The following is a 19,484-nucleotide window of genomic DNA, read 5'->3' as shown; positions in this document are numbered from 1 at the left end:
CCCAATTCCTTGAGTCCACCAAAATTTAAATGTCCATATCTCATATGCTAAATCCATGGTGGATCTTCAATACATGACTTCAAACATATAGCTTCACCACTTCTCATATTTAACAAGAACATACGATTTTTTGTCATAGAAACCTTAGCAATAAGATTTCCATTTTTATCTCTAAGCCAAAGATAGCGATCTTCCATGACTATCTTGCAACTATTCTCCATAAGTTGCCCAATACTCAAGATATTATTCCTCATCTTTGGGATGTAATAAACATTAGAAAGAATATTATGACTTCCATTCTTCAGCTCCAATAGAATTGTCCATTTGCCATTGATCTCTACTTTTGATTCATCACCAAAATGAACGTGTCCATTTACGTTGGTGTCGAGTGCTACAAATTTACTCCTATTACCTGTCATATGGTTGCTAGCTCCATTGTCAAGATACCATGTACTATCTTCAGAATTTTGATCTTCCTTGAGCGTAAGGAATAATGTTGGTTCTTCAACATCTTCATTGTACATAACAAGTTTATTTTCTTCTTCTTTGGATGTCTGACACTCCCAAGAATAATGTCCATTCTTTCCACATGAATAGCATTCAATGTGTCTTTTGTCAACTGTTCTTCCTCTTACACGATCTCGAGAAAAATTTTGATTTCTTTTCTCTTGAAAATAATTTTTCTCATCTTTTCCTCTTTTGTAACCATGTCCTCGTCCTTGTCCACGGCCTCGACCTCATCTTTGTCGTCTACTTTCGTTGGCTTCTCCTCTAGCATTCCATGAAAGTTTTGCCTGCAAGACATGCTCCACACGTTCTTGCTTGCCTTTATCCATTATTTCTTCATGGGCCCGTAAGGAACCATTCAACTGATCAATGGACATCGTATCCAAATCTTTGGACTCCTCAATGGCTACCACCACAGGGTAAAATTTTGAGTTGAGAGAACAAAGGATTTTCTCAATAACACAAATATTTTTTAATTTTTCTCCAAGCCTTTTTATTTGGTGCACTACCATCAAAATTTTGGTGAAATAATCCGAAATGGATTCAGTCTCCTTCATCATTAGAGACTGAAACTCAGCTCTTAGAGTTTGAAGACGAACCTTCTTCACCTTTTCAACTCCTATGACGGAATTTTGAAGAGTATCCCAAGCTTTTTTTGTGTTGGTTATATCAGCAATCTTCTCAAACATATCATCATCCAATCCTTGATGAATGATAGTAAGTGCACATTGATCTTTCTTTTTTTTATTTTCTAATTCGTCATTCTGAGCTTCTGTTAGCTTTTCCACATTTTCTTGTTCTACATACCCTTCCTCAATCATCTCCCACACTCCTTGAGCACCGAAAATTGCTTTCATTCGAGCTGCCCAATTGTCATAGTTGAGCTTAGATAATTGTGGGTATTGAAAAGATAAAGTAGTTCCTTTTGATGAAGACATTTTATAAGTAGCTTGATAAACCCCATTTTAGGGTTTATCTTGTATTGAATTTGGTAGATTTTATCAACTTTTCTCACATTTATTCAATGAAATAGCATGGTTTTGTAAATTCTCCCTAATTTGTGCTTAAGAGTGAAAACATGCTTTTTAGGCCCTAAAATTGATAAATTTAATTCACTTAATTCCATTCGATGCCTTGATGTGTTTGTTAAGTAATTTCAGGTTTAGAAGGCAAATATTGGGTTGAAAGAAGTGAAGAAGAAGCATGCAAAGTGGAGAATTCATGAAGAAATAAGGATTTGGTGGAAATCATGTCCACGCATACGCGTGAGTAAGAGCATCGCCAAGGGACGCGTACGCGTGACAAGCAGCACGTGACTTCATTAAAGAAAATGTGACTAGCGAATTCTGCAGCTGCCAAGGCCCAAATCTACTCATTTCTGAAGTATTTGAAGCCAAAATCAAGAATGGGCAAAGGGGAGAGCAATTAAGAGTAGAATAGTAACTCTCTCTAGAATTAGGTTAGAGTTAGGTTAGAACTTAGAACTCCCTTAGATTTAGGTTTAATTCTTGTTTTATGTTAGTTTTTCTTGCAATTTATTGTTGCTACATCCTTGCTTTCTTAGTTTTTTTTTTTTGTTATTTCCTTTATTTTATCACTTTTATGTTCATGCACTATTGTTGTATTTTGATTTTCTTTAATGTAATTTATTTTTTCATGTCCTTCTTGTTTAATTGAGTTGTTATTGTCATTTTCTTACTTTGGGTAGTTGTAAAATTTATATTTTTTGCTATTTTAACATAATTTCTTTTTATGCCTACCAAGTATTTGATAAAATACTTGGCTTAGATTTAGTGTAGCTTTTGTGCATTCTTGGCTTGGAAGAAGAAATTAGGCAATCTTGAGTCATTAATACACAATTTAGATTGGTGATTTAGAGTTGTTAGTTGATCTTGTTTCCATTTATGCTACTTATGGATTAGGATTGACTAGTCTTATTTGATTTTCTCCCGATGTTGGAGATAACGAAATAGGATTAGCTCTTGATAATTATTGTGTTATGATTAATGACTAGGATAGAAAATCTAGATTCTCAATCCTTGCCATGAATGCCTCTTTTTAGTATTTGTTATCTTTAGTTGTTGAATTACTTTATTGTCTACTTTAACTTTCTTGTCATTTAAATTTCTTGTCTTTTTATCAACCCACCTTTGTGAAACTCATAATCAATAATTGAGCATTCGATTGTAATTCTTAGGGAGAACGACCCGGGAGTAATACTCTCAGTATTTTTTATTGGGTTGAACTTGTGACAACCAAAATTAAACTTTGATTGACGGTTGTTTATCGGTCTGGATCTATACTTCAACGGAATTATTTTGTGAAAATTTTTAGACCGACGTAAACCACCCATCATGGCTCTGATACCACTTTATTGGAAAATAAAAGAACAAGGCACACACACTCATGAAGATATAAAATAAAGAGAAATGTATTGAATGTATTTGTTTTGTTGTTTTTTATAAAATGATTACATATGTATTTATACTTCTCTTTAACATCTAAATTTAACATATCCTAATAAATAAACGGTTTAAATAAAAACTAAATATAGACAACCATTTAAATAGTAATTTCTATCAATTTTTAAATTTTAATTATCAAGTTTATTTTTAACCCAACAGGAAGCACACCGAGTGAGCCGTTTCTCTATGGAAGCCAAATACAGGGGCCTTGTTGCTGCAGATTCGGAGCTTATTTGGGTGCAAAATCTCTTGTTGAGCTTGAATTCCTTCTTCGGACCCTCTAGCACTTGTAACAGTACTACTCGCTACTAATCCTATAATAATGCACAATAAAACAAAACACTTTGAGCTTGATTTATATTTTATTAGAGAAAGAGTCAACCGAAATTAATTGCATGTTCTTTACATCAATTCTATGGATGTTTTTTCTAAATTCAGAACCAGACTCAAGGTAACTCCAAAAATTATCATGAGTTTGGGAGAGGCTAATGAAATTAGAGATATCACTTGACAGACAAGTAACTGACTCTGCGTTATGGACTAACAGATTCAATTGTTAGTTTGTTAATTAATTTCAGATGAGGTTTTTGAATGTAATCTTGGTTAGGTAGGGATAGCTTCGTGTATTTGTGTTTAGCTATGCTCTTTGTTCTCTCTAGAGTGCAATATACACATAGTACTTGCATTAATTCTATCACTAATGTAATTATGCAGAATCAATTCATTCTATACCAATTCAATTCATCTTCACATCATTGTTTACATATGCTTCTTTCTCATTCTCTCATACTCACTTTAAAAGTTCAAGTGAGTTGTTGTAGTCCATCATTGAGCATCGTGATTCTTGGATACACGGCATCCACCTCTCAGCTGATACTTTACTAACAACAAAGTATATAAATAAATTTAAAAATACTATTCGTATACTAAAATCAGCTACCAATGTATTTATGTATAAAGATATATGTAGTTTTAATTTATTTCAATGTGTATTTATATTCCAACATGTATTTTATACTAGTAATTGACTTTGATAACTGATTTTAGTCTACACATAGTATAATCGAAATAAATCATTAAAAATAGTACTGGTTACTATACTTATTTGCTTTTAAATTTATTAGTTACTTAACTAATTTGTTTTTATATAATTTAACTCAAGCCTAATTCGGTACATTCTGTTTTTTAAAAAGACTATTTTTATTTTATTTGGTTTTTTACACACACATGTATATTATTTAATTTAAATGAAGTGTTCAAGACTCACCATCTTAATCATTGCATCTTTATTATACATGTCGATATATTCTTAGGACACATTAAAAAATTCACAAGTTAATAGTGATTTTTATATTTATTTATAACTAATTTAAATTTCAATCTCTTTACACTTTTTGTGTAATTTTATTTTTTTACGTGATTTACAACATTAAATGCTATAGACTAATTTTTTAATTTTTAACGGATTAAGTTTGTCATCTAAAGTCTAAACTCTTCTATCAAGTAACTCAGTGTTTTCTCTTAGAAACATAATCAGTTGATGTTTGATGGTTTTTGTCAAATTAAACTTAATTAATCTTTTATTTTAGAGATTCTTTTGTCTTTGGCGTCTTTCAGCGTTGTTTTTGTTCGCCTCAGTGGTGTACTCAATTGGAAAATGAACAGAATAGAAATTAAGTGTATAATATTGATTGTTTAATGAACAACAATGAGAATAGGTGTACTCTTATTACTTGTGTAATGATGCATTACATATTACATTAAATACAATTTTCAAGTGAGGTTTACATATGCATATAGATGTAGACATAGTTATGGTATGTTACAATGTATCGAGTTCCTCGCATTACAAAAAAGATACGAGAGTTCAAGTTTTTATTGCAGCTGAGATTTGAAAAATAGAACACCTTGAAGTAATTCTAACTTCTAAGGAGTCAGGAGTTAACAAAGCATAGAGATTACAGAAATTCAAGATGTTTGAATAATTATTTTCTTCAATAACAACTTTTAAAAATACAATTAAATACCAAATTGTGAAGAATAAAAAGCAGATGTTACAAAACATTGAATGCCAACCAGGGTAGGAACCTATGGAAGATTGAAATGCATTCTCTCAGACTCTCACACTATTCTAATCCCATATAAAAATCTTCATGAAGATTGAATTGCAATGTGTACCTCATTGCTCTTTTTGAGCTTTGGACCTTGCAGGCCTCCTGGGTTTGATTACTTTACCAAGAAGAATCATTAAAATGGGAAGAATAGTTCCAATATAATACACACTTCCGAAAGCGGCAAGAGTTTCGTGCAGGTTTAGCACCTATTCAAAATTCAGAGAAACAATAGAACACTATTAAAACACCAAATTTGAATGAGTTAAAGCTGTGAAGTATAAGCGACTAAACTCTAGGGTTGGAGAGGGAGGGAGAAACTAACCAAGAAACCGACGCTAGAGTAATTTATAACGACAAGTGTATAAGCAAAATTCAAAAACACGAATGCGTTTGCCATTGATGGGGCCATCGCTTGCTGCCATCTGTAAATGGCTGTTTCAAAAGGAACACAGCATGACATGTTAAAAAACAAGAGAAAAGCATACTAGCTTATTCTAATGTATTACCTCTTGAACCAGCAATCATTAACGCCGACTGAACAAAGAAGATGATGTATCCAGGATACACCCCCTGCAATAATAAAGCCAGAATGTTATAAAGCGCAGATTCAACAATACAACTTACCAGCACAACAAAGCAGTTCTGTAAAGAAATTAAAAAAATTCCATCAAATTTTAAGGGTAACACTTTTTTGTAATACAAGGACTTAACTTGCAATGCAAGTAACTGGGAAAAAAAATCAATCAAGATGCAGTGTAAGTTTTACTCACATGCCAAATAGCACTGATGGTCTGTGTAGCAAGTAACTGAAAGAATCCGGGTTTCTTACCGCTCTGAACAAGCCGCTCATAAACATCTTGCATGAAACACAAATGATACCATAATAAGATTTTCACAATTTCAGACTCTGAATCTTGCTTGGCTTACAGGCTAAGAGAAGAAAAAAAATGAAAGATGTTCAAAATTTGCAAGTTGTAACTATGCGATCTAAGCCTAAGACCTACCTAAATCAAGTTTCATGCCAAACTTTTGAAAGATTGGCTTTGTTCTACTTGAAGAAAAAGAATGCAAAACTCAATAATAAGAAACTCACAATGACGAAGCCATGTGCTGACTTGAATATTCCACACAGTTGGAATCACAACAGAACTCTTTGCAAACTCAACACCTAAAATATCCACATTCTTCGCTCGATCCCATCTTGGCTTTGGTGGAGACGAATTCACCCAACCACTGAAACCAAGACCAGAGATGATAATAGAAGCTTCTGAAACCGACCAAATGAAATAATACTTCCAACGTGCCGTGAAGCCGGACATATATTGGTAACCAAACTTTTTCCAGAATGCCCATTCTTGGTATATAGGCTCTGTAAACCTGGACAGAGGAAAATAAGGGACTAGGTACAAATACAAGGCCATGCAAAAACCAGCTTGGATAAGGGCCCGAATGGTTGCTCCATATGGTGATGGTGATGGCCCTTTCGCTTCTTTGCTCCAAATCTGAACAATAATGGAAAAAGATTAGGACTAAAATCATCACTATCTGTTACTAATTTCTATTACTAGTAATCAAGGCCATCGGTTTTGTTTCTTGTACTATTCTTCCTTCCTCTACTATCCTCATAAGTAATTTGTTTAATTAACTCTATAGAGTTCAAATTCAAATTGTAACATAAGAAAGTTAACTAATTTCCACAATTTCATTTCTTTTCCCCAAGTTTAGGTAGTTAATTCATACTTATGTATATGTAAGTGTAAATAATTTAAAGATAATGTCCTAAATTGTTACTAAATTTGTTAGTTCTTGTTAATCAATAATTTGAATTCAAACATAATTACCCCCTTTCCTTCAGTCCAATCAAGATAGTCCTTCATTTCAAAGACAGGACCAGCAAAGTGACTCCCACAGCAGAGGCAGTAACCAATGTACTCAACCAGAGAAGGTAACTTCGTCAACCTGTATTTCCATTGGGCTTCGCGTAAACCTTCTTCCTCTTTCAACAATCCATCATTGTAATTAAACGAACAAGAGATGATCTTCAGGGTCAACACCATTAAGGCCCCTACTTAGTAGTAACACACAATAGTTAATAAACCAATCAACCAACCAACATAAATACCATAACCATATGTATATATAGGTTAGCAAAACAACGGAGTTACCACCTTCAATATCAGAAACATGGTACACCTGCAAAGCTACCATACAGTACATCAGCTATTGTATTGGTCATTGTTGAGAACTAATTGGTAGTTGTTACTTACGTAGTATAATATAAATTAATCCTAAGAAAAATAATTTTTTTTAATTAAACTATTTGATTTCCTTGTAAATGAAACAAGCAAATAAGTTTGCATTTAGCATTATAAAAAAAATAGAAAGTTGGTTATGATTACTCAAATGCAAGGCAAATACAAGAAAAAAATATTAATCATCTAACATTTTTCTATTTGTAATAATGTAGTCGATCAAACTTTACTGGATATATTTGTAAAATATTTTTACTGTACAGACAAATTAAATACATTCAGTTATACATGGCCTTCAATCACAGTAAGAAAATCGTAAACTAACAAAAATGAAAAAAGAAAAGAAAAGAAGAAATGAGCGATGAACAAGTCCTCACCAGTGTCATCGATGCCACCATCCTTCCATACATCTCCACTCATGTAATACACATGGCTACACAAACAAACAAACAAACAAACAGTCAAATCTTTTTTTTCCTTTTTGCCTCTCACTTTAAAAGCCAAAAATTGGAATGAAATGCATGAACGAAACCTTTGTCATACACTCCTTCTGTTCTGAAATATATGTCACGTGAAAATTTCGGTACGTTAATAACTATGAAAGTGCGTATAATAATAGAATGGAGAAACATTCTGGATATATATAGGTAGCGTACCAGCCAATAAGATAACCGAATCCGAGGAAGAAGGTGAGGATGCCACATCGGGGGCGAAAGAGGAGCATGGAGGAGTAACCAATCATGATCAGGACCAAGAAGTGCATGTTGGAAGACAAACCGAAGGAAATGTAAGAGAGGGAGACGCCAACGCCGGCGGAGTATAGATGCTTAGGGAGGCAGCGGGGGACGATGCGCCACAGGAAGCTGAGAGGAACGGTGGCCGCGAAGCAGAGGAGGAAGCGAAGCACGGGGACTGTGACACCGATGGAAGCGGCCATGGGTTCAAGCTCCACCTCCATGGCCATGGCTTCTGATCTCTAGCAATAATTACAATAGGTAGGGTTGGGTTGGTGATATGCGATGAAATGAGAAGATGATGACGATAACGATAATGAAGAAGGAGGAGGTCCACCTTAGATTTTGAAACACGATTTCTGAATGTGTGGGTTGGTTCTGTGGAAGAGTTTTGCTAACAAGTAGTGAATACATGTGGAAGTGTTTTATGGAAAAAAAAATAATCTTTTACTCTTATGAAAGAGTTTAATTTTTGGTGTTTGCTTAGCTACCATTACTAATTTATACGTTTGGTACATGATATAAAAATATTTATCCATATTAGCATTTATTTTTTGTTTATTTTTTAAAAATATTATATTACTATATATAAAAAAATATCTTCATTAATAGTTATAAAAAGATAAATATATCTTTTTAATTATTTTTGTTAAATGACTAAATAATCCTTTTATTATCCTTCATTGATATTGATTATTGATGATGAAAATCTTTGAAAATGAGTGATTGATTGGAAAGTGGTATAATTAAGTGTTGAATGATTAGGATATAGTGAATGAGTATTAAGCCTGAGAAGTAATGGTTTAAGATGGTTTGAAATCTGAATTTGAAAGAAGAATTGGTAGAAATGCAGAATTATGAAATTTTGGTAAAAATCAATTCTTAATCAACTTTGATAGGCCATAATTTGGTTTTTAAACCTTTAAATTTTGTGAAACTTATTTTAAATAAAAATTAGGGTTTGTTTAGTTTATGACGTTCGAAGAACAGACGGAAAATTATTTTTAACGAAAAAGTTATGCACGTTTAAAGTTTATGATTAAAAAATAAATTTTGCAGAAGTTACAGAAAATTGAGGTCCTGCATACGCACGACCCATGCATACGCATGAGGGGTGTTACAGAATTGAAAGAGTTTCGTGTGCATACCATGCGTACGCACAAAAGCCAAGTTATGCATACGCACGACCCATGTGTACGCATAAACTTGCATTACAGAATTGAATATTTTTCGTGCGCGTTCTGCGCGTATGGGCAAAAAGGGAACTTGTGCGTACGCACGACTGTCCTGTTTTTTAAGAAAATGATATTTTAGCTATTTTTGCCTATCCAGTTCACTTTTTCACCTTTTTAACTCCTGTTTAAGGTCCGCTAACTAGTACTTAGGCTTGCAAATGAGTTTGAGCACAATTAAGGGATGAAATTGATAAGTTTAATAAGATTGTGGGTTGGAATGTCAAGGATACTGATAAGATTGGTGGTGGTCTAATCATATTTATGCTGGCAAGGGCCAGGGTTATTTCCGCTTGCATACTTGTGCTGGCAAGGGCCCGGGTTATTCCCGCTTGCATACTAAACTGATGATTACTCTTGGCAAGGACGTGGCAAGGACGGTAGTGAATCCCGCTTGCGCATTGAGCTGAATTATGCCAAAACAAGGATGGTGATTAATCCTGCTTATTTTGTGGTTCTCTCTAGTTGTAAAGGTGGGCGGACATGTATCCTGGATAGCGCTACCTCTAGCAAGAGGTGCAAGGGCACTACCCTCTTAAACCGGCTTTTGATAAAGTCGAGATTATTATATTCCTCACAGAGATGCACGACAGAGAGACAATATCCCGGTTAGTTACTGGATGTGTCGGGTTCTTGCACTTTAACTGACATGTGAGATTATTATATCTAACCTAATTTGATTTGAAAATAAAATAAAATAATAAATTATAAACCTAATAGATTTTGTTTGTAAATAAATTTAACTAAAACAAAAGAAAATTCAACAACTTAAAAGCCAAATCCAACTAAAGATGCATCCTTTAAGTGAAATTGATTCGTGTTACTAGCGTTAAATGCCAGATTCGGTGTTTAGCGCCCCAGATGGCAGTAACTTCCATTTTAATTCTGTCTTTCTGGCACTAAACACCAAGTTTAGCATTTAGCACCCCTGGTGGCAGTAAGTTCCTCTTCGTTTCTGACTTTCTGGCGCTAAACGTCAGGCTTGGCGTTTGGTGTCCCACAAGACATAGGCTTGGCACAAATCTCGAGGCACCTGGCGCTAATTGCCTAGGTCCGCGTTTAGCGCCAGCTTGGCAGAATGGTTGCACATGTCCCAAAACCCTCTGGCGTTTAGCGCTAACTTAGCAGATTCTAAATTCTTCTCTTTTCTTGCACACGAATTCTGCTAAACCGATTCAAACTTCACCTGAAATAATCAAAACAATAGAACGACTCAAAGTAGTATCCAAACAGATTTCAAACACTTGAATCTCAATAAAACTTACTAATTTCATATCTAAAATAACAAGAAAATAAGGAAAAGATGCTCACCTATCATCCCCTGCTTAGGCCAAGAAGCTTTCAATTCGAAACAAAACATATCTATTATTTTAGTAATTAAAATAGAAAATTAATGAAAACTAAGAATCAACTAAAAATCAAAGGATACTATGATTGGGTTGCTCCCCAACAAGCGCTCTTTTAATGTCATTAGCTTGATATTGATTCTTGAATTTTCTTCCTCTTCTTCTAATTGGTTAAGAGAAATGACTTAAAGGAAGAAGAAGAGATAATTGATGCCCCCAGATTTGAGAGTCTCCTAATAAGCTTTCTTTTGTTATTATCTTGACTCCACTTGCTTATTGGAGTAGGGTTGGATTGTTTTTTGTTGACCTTTTCATGGATATGGTATTTTGTTCCTTGGTTACAATCCTTTCTTGATTGCCTTCACCTCCTCTATTTCAAAACTTGGGTGTTGTGTATTGGTTGGAGTGTTTTCTTCATCAAGAACTTCTTTACTTGGTGGTTCAATGAACTCACCCGTCATGCAATTCTCTGCCTCATTGGAGTGTGAACTCCCTTGATTTTTTTTTCCTTTCTTTGGTAGGAATTTGCATTGCTTCTCTTGGGAGGGACTTTGCATGTTCCTTTGTCACCTCTAATAGCCTCTCAGGATATGGAATCCTAGGTTTGTATGCCTCCACAACCTCCTTTTTTATTGGAATTTCACTTGATGCAAAGGCTTCTTTGTCTTGCTTTTCTTCTAATTGCTCCTTTACAACCACAATTTGATCTTCAATCTCCTTGTTAAGGATTACTCCATTTATGTCATTGTATTATTCTATTGGCCTAGGATAGACATTGGTTGGTTCATCAACAAAATGTGTTATTTGTCTCATTTGCTCTTCTAAATTCCTACTTGAGGCTTCACTTTCTTCTCTATATCCTCTGGATTCTTTAATAAAATTCTTGACTTCTTGAGAAAAAGAAGTGTTAATTTGAGAAAGTTGTTCTAATGCAAGTTCTAGAGAGGATTTTTGATGAGTTTGTGGAAGTGTATAGGTTGTGGTAGAATTATTTTGAGGGAATTGATATGGATTTTGAGTTGTGAAATGAATTTTGTGGATTTTGAAAGGGTTTGTGTATAGTGAAGTGGGTTTTGTAGGTGGTGAAATAAACTATATGGGTTTTGAAATGAATGTTGTGCTGACGCATACTCAAGTGGTGAATAATTTTGATATAGAAAATTTTGAGGTGAGGTTGGACAATTCTGCATGAATACATCTAGAGATAATGGCTCTTGATGAATGAGATATATAGCATTGAAATCTCTTTGGTTTTGACCTTCCCAAATACAACTTGAGCAGTTGTTAAATTCATCAAAATATGTATCATTTTGTGGCCTTGGGAAGCATTCTATCATTCTTTGTTCTTGATATTCCCAACCACAATCAAGACAGTAACATGAATCATTTTGTGGTGGTGAAAAATATTCCATGTAATTTGATAGACCAAAGGGTGATGTAAACTCCATTCTTTCTTCAAAATGCTCTGTATCAAACACAATCACCAAGATAAAATTAAATTAGAATCCTCCTTTGTCACAATTGAGGGAACTCCTTAGCGAGAAAATATCACAAACAGTTGAGTGACAAAAAAATGAAGAATTAAAAGCAAATAAATGACTAAAATAAAAAATATCTAATCTAGGTAATTAATCAACTGGTAGTTTGTTAATCACAATTAATCCCCGACAATGGTGCCAAAAACTTCATACAGAATTTACAAACTTAGTATTTCGTAGAACTATCGGCAAGTGTATCGAATCATATCAAGTAATAAACTAACGGTGAGTGAGTGTCGATCCCACAAGGATTAACAGATTAAGCAAACAATAGTTAATTGATTATTCTAGTTAGACGCCATATTTGAATGATGAGCAATTAAAGAACAAGAAGTAAATGAAGCAATAAAATGACAAGAAAGTAAATTGATGGAAATGTAAATAACTTGAAATTTAAATTGCAAGAAAAATAAAGTACAGAAAAGTAAAGTGCAAGAAAATAAAGTACAAGAAAGTAAATAATTAGAATTAAAAATAAAAAGAACATTGGGATCAAGAGATATTGCATTCTCAGGATCAATAATTTTCATTTCCTCTTCAATCATGCATTCATTGATCTCTTGGCAAATCATAAGTAATTGATTCTAATATCTTAGAAATTCAATTTCTCTTAACTTGATCAATTGCCAATGTCTTGATCTAATTGCTCATGAGAAGAGATGAAGATTAGTCTCTAATTTAGAGCCACACAATTTCATGAATCAAGTTATGGGTTGTTTATATATCACATATCAATCCCAAACCCAAATTCATAAGAATTGGGAGAAAGATCTTCAAGCCCCAATTCCATGATCCTCTTTCAATTCTCATGGAATTCATGTAAGATTCAAATTCTCTTTCAAGATATTTGAATCCTTGAAATGAAGAACGAAGAATCTTTCTAAAAAAATAATGAAAGATGAATTGAATATGAAGAATGAAAATAAATTAATCCATTAAATTACAATAGAGCTCTTTTTTCTAATGTTAAAAATTAGATTCTCATAGCTAAATATTTACAAAAGTGTGTAAGAAAAAAATGAAAAAGAAGAAGAGAATGAAGATGAGAAGAGAGAGACGGAAGACTTCCCTCCAAGTTGGTGTGTTTGTGTACAAGTTTTATGACCCTATTTATAAGTGGAAAAAGTTTGGTAACCAAAAGAATTTAGCCTAAAACAACCAAAAGTTTTCTTTTTTTATATTATTAATTAATTTGAATAAATGATATTTAAGATTGAACAACTTCAATCGAGTATAAGTTATAGCAGTGAATATAAATTCCTACACCCAAGTATTCTAAAGATGCAATTCTATCCAAGGATTAGTGCTACTGTTACACAATCAATGTTAATTAAAATCATTTAATGTAATTAATTATAAATGATCTAATTTCTTTACTATTTTTATTTTTATTGCACTCAGTTATTTATTTTGTAAAATCTCAAATTATATTTTTTCTATGTTTCTTTGGTGATCAATCTAACAATCTTTATTGTTATTATTATTATTATTGTTGTGTAAATTAATATATGAAATTCAACCACCATAACATCTAAAAATAATGAATCTAACATCCAAAATTTTAAATTTGGAATTATATTTCATTAGCAATATTTTATGACATTTGAATTTGTCGCTAAGCTCCGTTTGTGCTGTGGTGATAGATGGTGCCCATTATTGTTTCACATTTTTATATTTTTTTATTTTATTGTTTATTTTATCTAGAATCTTTTTTAATTATCAATCATTCTATTATTTTCTTTCATATTTTATTTCTATTTTTTACTTTATAACAATCAATATATAAAAGTATGTTGTATAATAGAATTTGTGAAAATATTTTTAAATTAATATCCATAATTCACATACATAACATCTATAATTTCATACTCTTAACATCTATAATTTTATACGCATAACATCCATAATTTTAGACATCTAATATCTATATATAGCTAAAGAAATTTTTACAATTAATATTATCCAATTCTATACTATATACGTCTTATTATATATTTCAAATTATTTCATATATGCGCTAATAGTTCATGGTTTTAAATTAATTTAAACTTTTATTTGATATTTATATGTATTCTTATTTATTGATTTTAATAACAACAAAAAAAATTAACTTCTAAAATTCAATGAATATAACATCTAAAATAAAGTAACAAGTCTAACATCCAAAATTCTAAATTCTGAAATTATATCGCAACATATTACCACTGTTTGTACTTTGTAACATCTAATATTCATTCACTGTAACATCTAAAAATTACTTATAAGTTATAACATATGAGAGATACTATTTTTCTAAGATTGTAATAAATTGGAATTAAGTGAATTTGTCAAATAAATATAAAAAGATAAGAAGTTTTTTTATTCGATTTTAGGATTGTGAGATTGCATAATTACACTTTAAATAAGGAGGAAGGTTTTTGGTTGGATTAATTAAAGGAATTATTTTGAGAGTGATTTTGAATTTAATCCTTAATTGATAAAAGAGGTGAGAAATTTTAGGATATAATTTTGGAAAATTTTATATTCTCATTTTAATATAATCTTTTTGTTTCATTAATGATTATTAATGTATTGCACGTGCTATATATGTGACTGAATAAGTGTTTTAATATATTTTAGAACCATAATTATAAGTTAAATCTATTAATTGCTTGGCTTTTAATTGTGAATAGTTTATTGGCTACGTAGCATTACCGTTTATAAGCTACGTAAATCAAATTCAAATAAAATTCAAATTACAATTAAATGCAAATGAACTAACTAACTACTTTTAGATTATTCTTTTAGTTTTGATTGGTTGACAATTGCGAACTTGCTTACATGAATTTGGAGTGAACTTTGAGTAAAATAAGCGGACCAAATTGAGACTCCAGAAGTCACTTGAAATAACACTTCAAAAATTGCTAAATATGTTGCAGGGAGGTATGGAAGTGTTGGCGTTTGAGGCACCAAAGTTGGGCGCTTGAGACACCAGCAGGTTCTTTGGCAAAACTTTCCTTTGCTTCATTTGATTAATTAGTAATGCCACTGCATTACCTGATTAACGTAAAGCATGCATGCAATACTTTATAGTTTATATGCTTCATATGCATTATTTAATTCACGCCAAAGAACATGCATGCCGTGCTTTATTTCACGTTAACATGCATGCTTCTTTGGTTCCAGCGCCCTTTTCATGCTTCATGGCCACGCTTTTAAAAGCGTGGCCTAAGGTTTCAAAACGTATCTTAAGTTCAAAGCATGTCCAAAACTTCTTTTTTTATTCCGTTGATTCTTGTTTCATCTCCTATACTTATCAAAGCACAAAACAACTCCAAAGAACATTAATCAAGGCACAAAAAGTCTTAATTAAAGTAAAGAAAAATCTCTATCTTAAATTTAAGACAAGAAATACTAAAAACATAGATTAAAAACATAAATTTTCTAATGAAAATACTAAATCACTACCACTATTTAAATAAATAAAACTACTAAACATGCGCGCACATCACCTACTCAAAGAATATTAGCTTCCACTTTCCTGTTTTGTTACATTATTTTGTTATGGAATACTTTATAGGACATTAGGATGCACTATTGGTTCTATCTACACTCGGATCTGCATATTGTTTGTTTGGCATTGGAAGTTGTGTATAAATAAAAAACTATAACTTGAAGAAAAAGGCAGATAATACTCCAATATAATGGGGTGTCGTTTTATTTCTTTGTTGAACAATCAGTAAATAGCCAAGATATTAGGGTTTAACGTCTTAGGTCACATTTTTCTTATTTTCTTCTAATAGTAAAAAGAATCTCTCTATTTATATCTATAACATTTGTAATAACTAATATTTTTTATTCAGTACGGTACTAATTATACATTTGAATAAGCAACTATGAAATTGATTTTTCTATATTCTATCATGTCAAGCTCTAAAAATTTCTTTTAAGAAGTCCATTGGTAGTGTTAGTGTCTCCAACCACCAATTTGTGGGGTGTCCAATGTCTTATGTGTTCAGATAACAAGACTGGAGTATATCAGAAAAACATAACACATGTGGTGATGATACCAAACGTCAATAAGAACAAGTTTGTTGATTTTCTAAAGGAGTTTGTGAATAAACATGTTTAATGATTCAAAGATTGCCAGTTTTAACAATATTTCATTACATGATGCCATTAAAAAGCTTTGTAGTGCAAACTTATTTTATGATATCAAGAGCTCACTTTTTGAATATTGATATCATCTTCTTCTTTGCATTTTTCAGTAGATTGTTCATTCTTCTTTTATTCATTGATTTATTTTTGTGGTTACTTGATATATTGTTTAATGAACAAATAAGTAGATAAATAATTATTGTTCACCTATTCAACTTTCTCTTGAATCAATGACGTTTTCTTCAATTGATTTCTTTTTTGAAGATAAATTTATGAACTACTAATACACTATATCATCCCCATCACTCTCTATGAAAGTGGCATGAACTTTCTAGATTAACACTTCTCCAATACTAAAAATATAAAAAAAAAATGCTTCTCTTTATACTGTAATTATCACTTTATGCAACTGATAACTATACTACACGTGATAGATACGTAAAACATATTAGCTAAACCCAGATAAAATGGGGTCCTATTAGATTGTTATTTAACTTATTCAGCCACAGCTACTTAGGAATATGTTATTAGTAGGGTCTTCAAAATCTGTGTAAACTGTGGAATATGCTATTCTGTGTATACCAATCTCATTTAAGAATTTTCTAGCAAACAAAAGGCACAGAACCGATGTTGAATTTGTACGACATCATTCTATCCTAAACTCCATCTCATCATAATATATAAGGGTGGTAAAACGGGTCGAACCTCGTCGGACCAACCCGCTAAAAAGGCGCGTCAGGCTATGATTTGGAATTCGCCAAATTAAAAAAAATTCACCAAACCCGCATCGCCAAATTTGCGGGTTTTGGCCCCGCCGGGCAAAGATTTTTATTTTTTTAATTAAATAAAAGAGTAATTACTACTACAAAATTAATAATTATATAATATTCAAACACTTTTTTTTCATTTTTTGTTTTTATTCTTCTTTTAGTTATTAACTTTATTTATTTTATTTTACAATTTTGTATATATGCTCAAATTATGTGACTTATTTTTTAAGTGAAAAAATTATATTATAATTTGACTATTTTTTATTTGTATTTAATTTTTAATTATTATTTTTGGTTAATTTTAATGAATTTTATTTTCAAAAAAAAGAAAAAAAAAGAGTTAAGCGGGCTAACCCGCCAGCCCTTCAATCCGCCATAAAAATGGGACGGGCTAGCATTTTGAACCCACCTTAATTAACGGGGCAGGCCGGCCCACCCCGTTTATGGTTCGGGCCTAGACGGGGTGGGACGGACCGGCCTGCTTTGTCACCCCTAATAATATACATGATTGATGCCCTGTTAAAGAGAAGGGAAAAAAAAAAGAAAGAACAAAGCGCAGGGTTAACAAAATGATAGCCAGAAACAAAAATGCAATCATGGTAATTGAGCATAATTTTGCAGACCTATGATAACTGATAGAACTATTGACAAAAGAAATAGAGATCTCTGCACAAGTAGTTCTTAATTATCCACCAATTATGCATAGCTGAAAGTAATAGGATGCCAACCTTTTTTCTCCATCTTTGTGTGGATGAAAGTTGTTGCTTTTTGTCATTTGGACAAATAAAAGTTTTATCAGGGTCTCAATCTTGGATCCAAGGTTTTATTAGTCAGTCTTAGTTAATAGTAAGTTTTTGTATTATAGTCTAATTCTTTCTTCCAATATGATTCTCTGGATTAGTAGGTCATTATTTTTTTTCGGTGCATTTATAGATCAATTATATGTTATAAATTTAGGATATGTTTGAACTTTACTATTGCACATTTTTTGGATTCCATTAAATTGTATCTATTATACCCATCAATACCTTAAAAATTTTCAAAACTTCAAACTTTGACCATTCAAATAAGCCACATTTATCCCCACCTACCCTCTCTCCTTATCACAAATCCACAACAATAATCCCAGCTTATTATTATTGTCCTTCTCTTCACTAAACATAGAAGAAAAATAGAATCATTGTTAAACAATTAAACACACACACACACATAGAAGAAAAATATAATCACTGATAAATAATTAAACACACACACACTCTCGCTTACTCTTCTCCAAATCCCACAAACACCAATCTCACCAGGTTTTTGCCAGAACCAGTCACAACCCAGATTTCTAAAGCAAAAAATTTCCAGAACCCAAAAAATTTCCACAAAAGAATTCTCTCACAACAGATTATGTACCAGAACCAAAATGCTATGAAAAATAAAGAATTACAACAAAAGTACAATAATATATAGGAGTTCCAATTAGAAAAGAGAGTAGAAAGAAAATAAATATGCATTCAATATCACGTTTCTGAAATTTAAATATTTTTAAAGTTTAAACTAATAAGTTTCACAAAAGACATCATGAGATAAAATCAATCAAATCCCTTCTCTCAATCATCTTTATTTTATTTTATTTTACCCAACAAATTAGCATAATTGAAAATATCATTGACTTTCTAGTGATACAATCTCTGAAATTTACATGAATGTCCTTACAGAGTCTTTTCTGTTATATATAAACAGAAATTATTTTAACTGAAATCATTTATACGTTCCATTATTCAGAACTACAGTCGAGTTCTTATAAATTTAAGTATTTTTTAATATTCCGAAGATTTTCTTGCAGTCTTGAACAATGGCAATATTCACTTCAGATTCTTTGACATTAATGTGAGAATTTATCCTAGCCATATTTATATTTATTACTTAGAAGGCTATACTGAGAAAGAGCTTCTAAGAAAAAAAATAGTTTCAAAATATCAAATGGTGATTTCTCTTTCGACAAAAAAACAACACTTAGACACCGCTTTCGAGGCAAGCATAATTGTGTAGTGAAGAACAAGTTAAAACGTTGAAAGTTGTGCTTGATGTTTTAGGAAACAATACTTGAAGCTATTAATTAATAAAAAGAAATATATAATCATAAGTACTTGAAAAATTTTGCTGTTAAGATCTGGTCATTCTCAAATATACCAATCCATAACTAAGAAATGCACAATTTCATATTTGTAACCAATCCTATATCACTGTCTAATACGCATTTTTTCTGCTAACCTCCAAACTCTCTAAAAAAACAACCATGCAAACCATGTATACGGAGGACAATTATGGGACCAATGTAACATTTATTCTATCAGAAGGCATACTTTGGCAAACAAAGAACATTTAAATTCACATAAAA

At 31.9% G+C, this 19,484-nt stretch overlaps 2 protein-coding genes across 2 annotated transcripts; both read right to left on the bottom strand.

Moving 5' to 3' along the window:
* Positions 738-1,445, bottom strand: LOC107607231. The gene has a single exon (XM_016309207.1). It carries the CDS (start codon positions 1,443-1,445, stop codon positions 738-740), a length of 708 nt encoding a protein of 235 aa, XP_016164693.1.
* On the bottom strand, positions 4,927-8,302 carry LOC107618163 (lysophospholipid acyltransferase 1). The gene is made up of 9 exons (XM_021109707.1): positions 7,995-8,302; positions 7,716-7,771; positions 7,252-7,287; positions 6,928-7,151; positions 6,180-6,588; positions 5,857-5,942; positions 5,593-5,656; positions 5,409-5,518; positions 4,927-5,292 (listed from the first exon to the last, which is right to left on the bottom strand). The coding sequence occupies exons 1-9, from the start codon at positions 8,300-8,302 to the stop codon at positions 5,152-5,154; spliced, it is 1,434 nt and encodes a 477-aa protein (XP_020965366.1). The 3' UTR covers positions 4,927-5,151.

This window comes from Arachis ipaensis, chromosome B01 (assembly GCF_000816755.2).
Source record: "Arachis ipaensis cultivar K30076 chromosome B01, Araip1.1, whole genome shotgun sequence".
In the NCBI taxonomy this organism is placed as follows: Eukaryota; Viridiplantae; Streptophyta; class Magnoliopsida; order Fabales; family Fabaceae; genus Arachis; species Arachis ipaensis.
Note: the sequence above shows the minus strand (reverse complement) of the source record. Positions and strands in the feature narration are given on the sequence as shown.

What these genes read in the sequence shown, in the direction of transcription:
- LOC107607231 (XM_016309207.1), bottom strand. Translation starts at nt 1,445, where the DNA reads ATGTCTTCATCAAAAGGAACTACTTTATCTTTTCAATACCCACAATTA.
- LOC107618163 (XM_021109707.1), bottom strand. Translation starts at nt 8,302, where the DNA reads ATGGCCATGGAGGTGGAGCTTGAACCCATGGCCGCTTCCATCGGTGTC. An exon ending in TTCGGTTATCTTATTGGCTG is followed by an intron (nt 7,772 to 7,994) that starts GTACGCTACCTA and finishes TTGTTTGTGTAG; the next exon opens with CCATGTGTATTACATGAGTG. An exon ending in TGGTGGCATCGATGACACTG is followed by an intron (nt 7,288 to 7,715) that starts GTGAGGACTTGT and finishes ACTGTATGGTAG; the next exon opens with CTTTGCAGGTGTACCATGTT.